The sequence below is a fragment of the Homalodisca vitripennis genome, chromosome 7 (assembly GCF_021130785.1).
Source record: "Homalodisca vitripennis isolate AUS2020 chromosome 7, UT_GWSS_2.1, whole genome shotgun sequence".
NCBI classification, from domain to species: domain Eukaryota; kingdom Metazoa; phylum Arthropoda; class Insecta; order Hemiptera; family Cicadellidae; genus Homalodisca; species Homalodisca vitripennis.
The window spans coordinates 106,385,740-106,398,415 of record NC_060213.1 but is presented as its reverse complement, the minus strand read 5'-3'; the positions used below and the strand labels follow the sequence as shown (position 1 = coordinate 106,398,415).

The window sequence follows — 12,676 nt, the reverse complement described above, 5'->3', positions numbered from 1 at the left end:
TTAAATTATTTAACTTTAGCTTATTAGCTAGTTGGTGGTTCAATATGGTAATAAATTCAAACTTGGTTTTTTATACTTTTTTTATCCAAGAGTAGTAGAGCAGTAGGCGGCGATGTATCGCTGTAGAACAACATCTTTTATACACAAACCTATTTACGTTACAGATCGCAACCCTCATTAAGATCATATAATTGTATGACTCATGAGTAATATTACATGATGTATTATATTTATTTTAATGTTAAATAACTTTTGCTATTTATATGTAAAATTACATTCTTTAATTTTGCCGTCTCCCCAAACCTGTGTGAGCACTTAGCTAAATACAGGCTTGAGAACGATAATTTATTAATTGTACTTGTACTTCCCTTACAACTCATGAAGAAAATCAATGACTAATACTTGAAAATAGTTTCTTCACAATTATGACTTTTTAGAAAACTTTCAGTATATTTTTTCGAGTGTAGTACATTGACTTGTTGTGTTGGATAGAAGTTGACAAAATTTTGGGTTTGCAAAATAGTAAAAGATATCCACATAAACAGACACTGTCTGTAGCACTGACCTTCCTCGGAGATTGTGCCAAAAATGATAATAAAGTCATTGATGGTAACATAAGTGTAAAACTAGAGTAAAATATTTCGATTGTAAAACAAAAAGGCAAGTCATTGGAATGTGTTCACACAAATTTGTGCGTACCGGTGTAAACGAGTGGTTGGATTTTCTGGCAACAGATTTCTTTAGAGACGGCATTGGAAAATGTATGCGACAATATTTTAAGTGCATTAATTTGAATGGTGATTATTCTTTGACATATTTCCACTTTAAGTGTAAGAGACAGAGACAGAGAAAGTTTAGTTCTTAGTTGGTAACAGTGGTTGGGGGAGGGTTCTAGCCACTGGTACTAGCCAAGATATATTAATTTGGCATTACTCTAATGCATTTGTTTAAGTTTCCAAATGTGTTTTTCCGATGCCATACAAATTGCTTTAGAAGAAGAATTTTGTTTTGGAATTTTAGCAAGTGTTGTGAGTATCTATAAACAATCTTAATATGTTTTACAAACATGATTTATGTCAGCTTGTTATTCATTTAGTTATCTCTTACAGTTATTAAATTAACATCGAAAACTTCTATTGATTACATTATCATATTCATAACATTTGTATGAACTAACCTTCACAACTATTAATGCGTGACTGCACGATAACATTGCAGGAAAGGATTTGAGTCTGAGCCAAAATTGTGTTTACGCACAATGTACCATAGACTTCACAAGTGTCTCTCATGATCATCAAAGTCTCTATATTAGCCTTTAAGTATGGCGTACTTATATGTTCATGTCATCGAAATGGCTGTAATTACTACACATATCCGTGTTTTATTATTTTAGTCTATTGTGTACATTACAGTGCCGCGAATGTACTGGAATGTGTTATGGTATTATGATCTATAACCCTCAAGAAGCGAACTAGAATGTATATTGCGACAAAAAAAATCCAAAACCAGTGTCATCCTCTATGCGTTGTTTCATTTGTTGATGCATGGCTTGCCATGCAAATATAGATGTATGTCTTTATAGGTTTTGTTAAAAAATGTTTTGTTTATTATTTCCTGTACCAGGTTAAAAAAATATATATGGGTAACTATGTTGGCAATGAGACAAACACAGTAAACACAACACAACAACAAGTTAGTAAACAGAATAACGTATATTGTGAAGGCTAATTATATGAGATATTTCAGTAACTTATCAACACATGTGATGAAATTACTTTGTTGTATTGATTGTTGGACTTAACCTGCAAGTCATGTTCATAGCAAGCTAAGTGATAAAGAGCCTGAACTAACAAAGCATGAATCTCATGTATGGTAGTTTGAAAGTTGTAATAACTCACTTTCTTATCTGTTAAGTGTAAGTAGTGTTTGTGATTATCGTAAGACCAAATAAACCAGGTTTTGCTAATCTGTAATGTTCTTCTCAGTTAACCAATGAAACCAATTTTATTTTGAACTTTTCCAACATAAACATATTTTAAGTCCTCTATCTTGAGAATATCATAAGTGATGTTGTGAGCCCAGAGGTATACAACTTGTCAACTTCCTAACGTAAACAAAGAAAACTCCTCTTTCTCGAGAGCATCACTTGTTCGTAAGTGCTGTCTAGAGGCTAGAGGTAAAGTAATTGCAACTTTGATGCAGTCAGCAGTTGAATTGTTTGCAAATATTAGTATAGTTTGTGAATTCTAGGCTGCTGAACAAACTGATAGGTATTATGTATTGTGTTTGGGGTTTTGTAGAATAGCCATTTATAGACGGGTATTTTATGCAATTTTGGTTAAATTAAATAAACAGATTTTGGTTTATTTATATGTTTCTTGTTAGTTTTATAATACTTTAACTCAAACTAATTTAAACAAAATTAGAAACTGCCTTTCTTACGAACTATCCTAACATGATCATAAACTGCTGGACAATTTAGTATATACTACGTTTTGTATTTATATAACGTTTTCTTGAATAGCTATCTGAATTACAAACTGACAGGATGGATTGTTTGAAAGTAAAAATATTGAAGACATTAATTTGCCATCGATATATCCTGTAACATTATGGATTGTATTTTGTAGTGTTCTACTAGATTTGTAACATATAATAATGGCAAATGTCCAAAATATGTTAAGACGTAAGTAAAATGAAGTCTCAGGACTCACATTGGCAACACAATTCTCATTGCAAGTAACAATCCTGTCCAAAAATTCACCTATTTCAAAGTTGTACAGAGAAAGAAAGTTCATGGCAGAACTTCTTCTTTCTGTTTTGTGGTTTTCTGTAAGCAATTTTAGTACCAAACGGGTACAAAACTTGTGGTGGCCTAGTTTTGTTGTCACTCTCATATAAAGGAATTTTAGAAATTTCAGGAAAATGATCAAAAAGTTCATAAATTGTGAACCAAAGATTCTCACAAACTTTTTTGTTGATTTTGTTCAGTACGTCATTACTGATGAAGACCTAATACTCTTTGCGTACATGTTTGTCATTTCATTTTTTTAAATAGTCCATTGATGAACGGACACAATTCACGATAAATTTCAACTGACGAGTGATTTTTGCCCAAAGAAATCTTATAACACCACGCACTTCACACTTAGCGGGTTTTTCTATTATGGCACTCATGTATGTTATAACTGAACAGCAGGACAACATGTGAACATACGATACTCCGCCTTCCTCTCTTAGAAGTGTGCTGAACCACCGTACACACCGATGTGAACGTGGTAGCACTAACCTCACTACTTCTCATGCTATGCATAAACGGCGCTTACTTTCTGGACAACCCTCCAGAATAGCTAAATTGTATATTATCTGTTAATTGTGATAGTGGCAGGACTCCGTACACCAGGTTTGCTTATTATAAAGTTCTTTCTTCTTTAAAGTTCATCATTTAGAGCTACCCCTTGACACAACCATTAGAGAAATAAACAGAACAAAATATTGCCAATGCCAATAAAGGAAGAATTTCTAGTGGACTATTCTCTGTAAACACTGTCCTAACAACGTCTAAGGAAACTAATTTTGAGTAAATCTAAAAATAAACCGAGTAATTTGAATTCATCACTACTGCCGTCTATTGTAAAAGGTTAATACTACTGTCAAAACTATTTACAGCACAATAGCTGATGGTTTATGTTCATGCATATACAAAATTCTGGAATAAATATTTCATAATAAGTAGTGTTTAGGAATAAAAATGTGTGTATGTATTATTCTGATATCTGAACAGTATATATGCCAAGTTTCGTCTCAACCGGTCCACTAGATTTTCTGTTATTGACTAATAAACATCCAAATATCCAATCATCATTCTTTACAAACTTTCGTGTATGTGTGTGTGTGTGTGTGTGTACTGGCTAGCTTCAATCTGGGATGGTTGGTGAATTCACCAACGAGAGTGTTTGGTGGTTCTCAGACTGCTATAGGTAACGTTGTGACCGACATACTCGGGACGTTCGTGTCCGTTGTAGCCATTACCAGTTCTGACCATGATGCGTAATTAATAAAAATTAGTCAACAGGTTAAAAAAACACAAGACGTCACTGTATATAGGAGAGATACACGTCCTTCCAACATTAACCAGTTAAACCAGTTTCTGTTTGATAAGATCCTCGCACAGGCCAGTGGCCCATAAGGACGGGCAGAATAAGGCATAAAAGGAGATCAGCTTCGCCTTAAAAAAAAAACAAAAAACTGTTAAATCAAGAACTTTGGAAATTTAATAAAATCCTTGCCGGAAATATTCGATTATTTAAATCATTGCTTTAATTACAATCTAAATGTATATTGTCCATAAAAAATCAATTTTAAAGAGAAAAGAAAAACTAATTGGATTACTCCTGGAATAATTGTTTCTAGAAATAAGTTACAGTTGTATCGGGAACGATCAAAACTATCAACAAGTTTAGAATTCAAAAATGTTGTAAAAAAGTATAAATTAATCTATTGAAAGGTTATTAAAGCGGTCAAAGCCTATGAATATAATAAAGCAATGAAGGAAACGAAAAATGTTTATAAAACCGCTTGAGGTATAATTAATAAGCCAAACAACCCAAGGCACCCAATAAACCTATAGAAATTTAAATCAATCAGGAAATAATTAAGGACCATTCAGATGTGGCAAAAATTTTTAATGACTTTTTCTAATATTTTAAATCAAAATCTTAGCTGTTGTTTTGAAACAAGTCAACTGACGTAAATGGCGTGTCTACATGGCTTTTCAAGCAATGTTATATGCCTCTACTGAAACCACTGACAATGATAATGATAATCAATACATCTTTCCAAGAAGGTATGTTTTAGGGGCACTGAAAAGAGCTGTAGTAATTCCAATTTTTAAGAAACATGATTCATTTAAAGTAAATAATTATCGACCAATCTCAATCCTATCAGTGCTAAGTAAGGTTTTTGAAAAACTTTTCTTAAGTAGGATGCTAAATTCTTTGACAAAAATTATATATTATCTCCAAAGTTTGGCTTAAGGTCACAATCAATGCAATCACACACGAAATTGACCTGATTGTTGATAGCTTGGACAAGAAAACAGTAATGCTCAGCGTTTTGACTAAAGCTTTCGATTGTGTGGATCACACCATTCTCCTCAACAGATTGCACAATAACGGTATTAGAGGATTGCCACTGGTTTCAGTCATACCTCTCTGATAGAAAACAAGTATAATTTCAAAATTCATTTTTACATACAACCAGTCCTAAATATGGAGTCCCTCAGGGGATCCATCATCCGACCAGTTTTGTTCCTGGTGTACGTAAACAATTTGAATTCAAAGATTCATAAAGGACACATAGTCCAATATGCAGATGACATGACTCTCTCTTTCACATGCAAATCAAAATTTCAAGTTGAAATTCAAGCTTATGAAGAATTAAATGTATGTACCAAATACTTTGAAAACATAAACTTGAAACTTAATTGTTCGAAGACAAATTACATGGTTTTTGGTGGAAGATTTGCACCATTTCAGTACAGACCTGCTGTGATGTTGGACAAGAAGGTCCTGAATGAAGTTGACTGTACGAAACTCCTGGGAATACACCTCGATAGAGGGTTGACTTGGAGGAACCATGTGGACAGTGCTTGTGCGAAACTATCAAGTAATATTTATCTCTTGTGAGGTCTTGCCGAATACTGTTCAGATCAAATAATGAAGACTGCATATTACGGTTTGGTCCACCCACATTTATCTTACGGTATTTATTGTGGCTGTTCAAATAGCCACTTCCACAGACTGTTTGTCTTGCAGAAAGAGTCATCAGAATTATTGCTAAATTAAAGTTTAGAGAGTTGTGTAGGAATTCATTTAGGGAGCTTGAAATACTAACATTATCATATTTATATATATACTGGAAAGTACTGTACACTGTCGGTTTAAGAGCCAAATGGTTCGAGGTCAGGACATTCACTACTACGATACAAGGTATCGTGAAAATCTCAGACCTGCTGAGCATAGATTGAGAAGATACGAGCAACTTCCTTCTCAAGCTAGCATAACATTTCTAAATGGGCTCTCTGAAGAAATAAAATCAATAAATTATCTAAATCAGTTCAATAGTGCATTGCAGACAGTAAAATTGCGACACATTTTAGTATCTCATTCATTTTATACAGTTGGTGAATTCATGGACCATCTCACTAGCTTCAGTGTGCGATAGTACAGGGGTTCACATCCAAAGTGGTTCTTTATTATATATTAATTTTACTGCTTGTCAACTTTTATTGTTAACTAAAAACGATATTGTATACGATATTTAAAAAATTAAATCGTTAGCATAAGTCATTTTATTATTGTAATGAATATAAAATTATTATTATGTGACGCATGCTATGCAATGTTAAAATTGTGACTGGCAATAAAGTTATATTGTATTGTGTGCGTGTGTGTGTGTGTGCGTGTGCGCGTGCGCGTGCGTGCGTGCGCGCATGTGTGTGTGTGTGTGTGTTCATACTCCTCATAGTGAATTGTCAATTGTCTATTTCAATAATATATATTTATATATAATATTACTTTATAATACATTGAATATAATGTGCAAAGAAAGAAATCTGAATCTGTACCAACTCTAATCAACTATCCTAATGTAAACAAAGACTAACTCCTCAGTCAGGAGAACATCACTTGCTCTTAAGTCATGTAATGTGACCAGATGTAAAATAATAGCAACTTAGATGCATTCAGCAGATAACAGCACTACAGACGTTAGTACAGTTTGTGAATTTATTGGCTGCTCAACAATCTAAAACTTATATTTTGTATGTAAGGTTTTGTTGAATATCCAATCATAGCCTGCATTATGTTGTGTGAATATCGTAAGACTCAATAAACAATATTTTCATTTATGCATATGTTTTTCATGTCCCATTGATTGTAATATTAATTTATAATATTATGAAATGTAATGTGCAAGAAACAAATCTAAATCTTTACCAACTCTCTAGTAAACACAACACAACAACAAGTTAGTAAACAGAGTAACCTATATTGTGAAGGCTAATTATATGAGATATTTCAGTAACATCAACACATGTGATGAAATTACTTTGTTGTATTGATTGTTGGACTTAACCTGCAAGTCATGTTCATAGCAAGCTAAGTGATAAAGAGCCTGAACTAACAAAGCATGAATCTCATGTATGGTAGTTTGAAAGTTGTAATAACTCACTTTCTTATCTGTTAAGTGTAAGTAGTGTTTGTGATTATCGTAAGACCAAATAAACCAGGTTTGGCTAATCTGTAATGTTCTTCTTAGATAACCAATGAAACCAATTTTCTTTTGAACTTTTCTAACATAAACATATTTTAAGTCCTCTATCTTGAGAATATCATAAGTGATGTTGTGAGCCCAGAGGTATACAACTTGTCAACTATCCTAACGTAAACAAAGAACAACTCCTCTTTCTCGAGAGCATCACTTGTTCGTAAGTGCTGTCTAGAGTCTAGAGGTAAAGTAATTGCAATTTCGATGCAGTCAGCAGTTAGTCGGATTTCAAACAATAGTATAGTTTGTGATTTTATAGCTGCTGAACAATCTAATATGTATTCCAATTTGTGTTCAAGGTTTTATTGAATAGCTGATAATATATTGTTTATTGTCTGTGTTCATAGTAAGCCTCAATAAACCAGGTGTTGCTCAACTGTTTGTCTCGTTTCAAGCAGAAAATACTTTCAACTGAAATTTATGTTAATCAAAAAAAAAAAAAAACTCCTATGAACTATTCGAACATTAAAATATATATATATATATATATATATATATATATATATTTTATATAATAAAAGGGTTTTAGTTAACAATTTATTATTCTAATATATATATATATATATATATATATATATATATATATATATATGTATATATATATAGACATTATTTTCTCATAAATGGTGTATTTAACCAGAGGTAAAATAATTGCATCTCAGATGCAGTCCGCAGGCAACGACTTTATAAACAGTAGTGTAGTTTGCGAATATGTTGACAGCTGGACAAATTAGTATTTATTATATTTTTCTTTAATTAAGGTCTTGTTGAATAGGCTATTTTAAAAACATATTATGAATTAATTAATTATCATATGCTATGTGATAATTTAATTAGTTCACCACTTGGATCAACTGAGACTTCTTTCTTTAAAGCTTTTATTAGCGATGGATGATTTGTAAGGTTAGTAGACTTTCGAACATTTGCCATGGGTTAAAACTTATTAACCCTAGATCTGGAGTGATAGTGTAAATTCATAACATGTTTTCATTACTTTGTAGGCTAAATCTATTTTTTTTTATAAGACATCCAAATTAATATGCTTTTCCTGAATGGTATATTTGTGCACATTAACTGCACCACGTTTAACTAGCCCATTAATGTCAGTTTTCCTCTTGCTGCATATAACAATTTCCAAGAGATCTCTTTCTTCACTGACAGTATAGAGATCAACAAGAGAACAACTTACTTGAATATTATAAAATTATTCATGATTTTTCTCTCTGATGCTCTTCCTTCTAGGATTTTTTAATTTTTGTATACTATTTATTCTATTTTGTCTGGTTGTTGTTCCTTTTTTATCTTAGTGAGTATGTGGAATCTTATATGTACGTTAATGTCAAACTCTGTATCAGCATTCCATATTTGTTATTATTTTTGGATATTAAATCTTCTACCATTTGTCTTTTAGATGACTATCGTTATTATTATTAAAGTATAATAATTTTTTTGTGTAAGAAACTTGCTGAGATTGTGAAAAATCAAGATTAGACAGGAAGGACTTGTGTGTAAAATCAAAATTAGACGGGAAGGACTTGAACATCATATCGGATGACGTCTTAAGTTTTAATAGCAGATATATGTATCATTGTGCTACAAACACACCAATTAGGCTCACTTTATCACAGTGTTAGCCTGTATCACAATTGTACAAGCACTCTGCTACCTATTGTGACTATAGTACCACATTTAGCTAATTGCAAAACAATATCATATATATATATATATATATATATATATATATATATATATATATATATATGTTTATTTCTTTATTTATATGTTACTTTATATTCCTAATAGTGAATGATCTATTTCAGTAATGTATATTTATATATAATATTACTTTATAATACATTGAATATAATGTGCAAGAAACAAATCTGAATCTGTACCAACTCTAATCAACTATCCTAATGTAAACAAAGAACAACTCCTCTTTCTCGAGAGCATCACTTGTTCGTAAGTGCTGTCTAGAGTCTAGAGGTAAAGTAATTGCAACTTTGATGCAGTCAGCAGTTGTTACGTTTTCAAAAAGTAGTATTATTTGTAAATGTTGCACTGTTGGACAGTCTAATATGTATTATATTTTGTATTTAAGGTTTTGATAAATAACCAGTTATAGATTGTATATTGTTTTTGTTTATGTGTTAAGAAAGTATTTTAAGTTATTTTCCATTGTTATATTCCATAAAGTTATAGATTCTAATTTGTAGTATTCTCTTTTTGTAACATATAATAATGGTAAATGCCTAAATGAGGGTTTTGAAAAGATATTGTGAACTGAACTTAGATGCAGACCGCAACTAATGGCTTACATACATTAGTATAGTCTGTAAATTAATTGGCTGCTGAACAATCTAAAATATATTACCTATATTTTGCATTTAAGGTTTTGTTGAATATCAATTCATCTGTATTTTTTTGTCAGATTGACTGTCATACTAATTTAATATCACATACATCAATTTAATATCATACACATTAAATCTAATGTGTAAGAAACAAATCTGAATCAGTAACAATTTTTCTTATCAACTATCTTAATGTAAACAAAGAACAGCTCCTCTTTCTCGAGAGCATCACTTGTTCGTAAGTGCTGTCTAGAGTCTAGAGGTAAAGTAATTGCAACTTTGATGCAGTCAGCAGTTACTACGTTTTCAAATAGTAGTATTATTTGTAAATGTTGCACTGTTGGACAGTCTAATATGTATTATATTTTGTATTTAAGGTTTTGATAAATAACCAGTTATAGATTGTATATTGTTTTTGTTTATGTTATGGCAAGTTATTTTCCATTGTTATATTCCATAAAGTTATAGATTCTAATTTGTAGTATTCTCTTTTTGTAACATATAATAATGGTAAATGCCTAATTCTGTTTTCTTTATGAGGGTTTTGAAAAGATACTGTGAACTGAACTTAGATGCAGACCGCAACTAATGGCTTACATACATTAGTATAGTCTGTAAATTAATTGGCTGCTGAACAATCTAAAGTATATTATATTTTGCATTTAAGGTTTTGTTGAATATCAATTCATCTGTATTTTTTTTGTCGTATTGACTGTCATACTAATTTAAAATATCATTAAATCTAATGTGTAAGAAACAAATCTGAACCAGTAACAATTTTTCTTATCAACTATCGTAATGTAAACAAAGAACAACTCCTCTTTCTCGAGAGCATCACTTGTTCGTAAGTGCTGTCTAGAGTCTAGAGGTAAAGTAATTGCAATTTCGATGCAGTCAGCAGTTTACGCATTTCAGACAGTAGTATAGTTTGTGAATAAATAGCTGGTGAACAATTTAATTTTTTTTTTAAGTTGTGATGAATAGCCAATCATAGATTGTATATTGTATGTGTTAATGGTAAGACTCAATAAACTAGACTTTACTCTTCTGTCTCCTTTCATGTAGACAATACTTTCAACTGAAAGTGATATTAATCAATTTACAAAATTCTCTCATGAACCAATTTAACATTAAAATATATATTAAATCCTCTGCCGCGGTCATCACTTGATCATAAGTAGTGTATGTACCCAGAGGTAAAATAATTGCATCTTAGATGCAGTCCGCAGGTAAAAACTTTACAAACATTAGTGTAGTTTGTGAATTACTTGTCTGCTGGACAAATTTGTTTTTATTACATTCTTATTTAATTAAGGTTTTGTTGAATAGGCTGTTTCAAAACGTATGTTATTTATTCATAATTGTTACATTTATTCCATTAGAAGACTCTGGTGGTTGTAAAAGTAAGATTATTTGTCAACAGTTTATACATAAAGGAAAATAATTGAGATTGTACATAAGATACTCTTCTGAGGCTACGAGCTAGCCCTGTTTGTTTCCATTCAAATCGAGGAGAGAATGAAGATAGTGGCAATGTTGCAGGAAGTGGAGCTGATGACAGACACTGCGCAGTTGCAGAGACACCGCAAATTCGTGTGTGGCGTTTGTAGTGAGGTGTATCGTAGCTTGGGGCGAATCGCGTATCACGCTGCGCGCTGCCATGCCGGCCCCTACCAGTGTGAACTGTGCGTTCATGTTGCCACTACCAAGCAACTTCTCAATCGTCACAAGAAGAAGTGTCACAAGTATGTATTTTTCATCAAACATTCTCTCCTTCTTTCATTTTCTCCTTCTTTTCAGATAAATATTACGGATTTGGGATATTGAAATAACATATAAGTCTGTTTTTGAAGGTGAAAGTAAATGTGACATCAGGTTGATGAATTGGATTAGAAAATTGTGCAAATAGTAAATAAAACGTAGAAATTCGTAGCTTCCAAATACGATTATATCCATTGTACTGCTCTGTTTATTTATTGTAAGACATTTTGTTTTATTTTGAATTATTCTAATTTTTCTGTCCTAACCCACTGTCACTTATCATGAGTGCTTGTGTAATAGAACGTAACATAACATTAATTTTTCATCTAAAAACAATGCTGGATATGGAGGTCTGACGTGAGGCATGAAACATGAAAGCTGAATTGTTTGGGAAATGTAAAATTGCCGAAATAACAAAAATCGAATACTAAAGTGAAAGCGACGGAACTTCATAATTTCTTGTTAAAACAATAAGTTACTGTGTAGGCAGTTATCGACTAAACAACTTTAATATTTAAGCAAAGAATTAATAGGTCAAGGCTCTTGAGAATAGACAAGTTGCTGCCACTCACGATGGTAAATTTTTAATGTAGTAGAGAACCTCACATATATCTCAGCAACGTAAAATAAAAAAATAGGGAGTGTTCACATGTTAATTACATTATCATAATGTATATTTCTTATAATTACTATGGTTACATAATCGGTTGTGTGTATAGCCTTGTTACTAGGTAAGATCATAGCCAAAATCCATTTAAGTAATACATTGTTCAATGACCAATCTAAACCAAAGGGGTCCTGTATCAATGTTGCATGGATTCTAAATCGTGGGTTGCAGTTTTGGCTACCTTCATAGGCTGTTGAAATCGACCATCTAATACTGGTACTAGGATCTAGTATTGTGACGAGGAGAGACGTATGGGATGAACACTAGAAGAAATATGAGTAGTAAAAGAAGAAAGCCAAAGTGGACACAATGAAAAGTTGGAATCTGTAACAGATGATGATAAAGTTTATCGAATAACTATTTGAGAACTTTTATTCTGGTCTTCAAAATAATGAATTATTTCTTGTATTATGAAAATATATAAATGTCTTGTACTTTTACCATACCAAATTCAAAATTATTCTTATCGGAATTTTTTTTACTCCTTATAATAATAATAATAATAATTTATTCCATCAATAATTTACAAAGTATAATTCACAATAACTTTTTTCAGAATTTACTG

General features: G+C 31.7%; 1 protein-coding gene across 1 annotated transcript in view; it reads left to right on the top strand.

Moving 5' to 3' along the window:
• Positions 1-12,676, top strand: part of LOC124366150 (zinc finger protein 260-like) — a 39,332-nt gene that overhangs the window by 17,302 nt on the left and 9,354 nt on the right. The window contains exon 7 of the mRNA XM_046822473.1: positions 11,226-11,428. Coding sequence (XP_046678429.1) covers positions 11,226-11,428 — 203 coding nt within the window. The remainder of the gene's footprint in view (positions 1-11,225; positions 11,429-12,676) is intronic.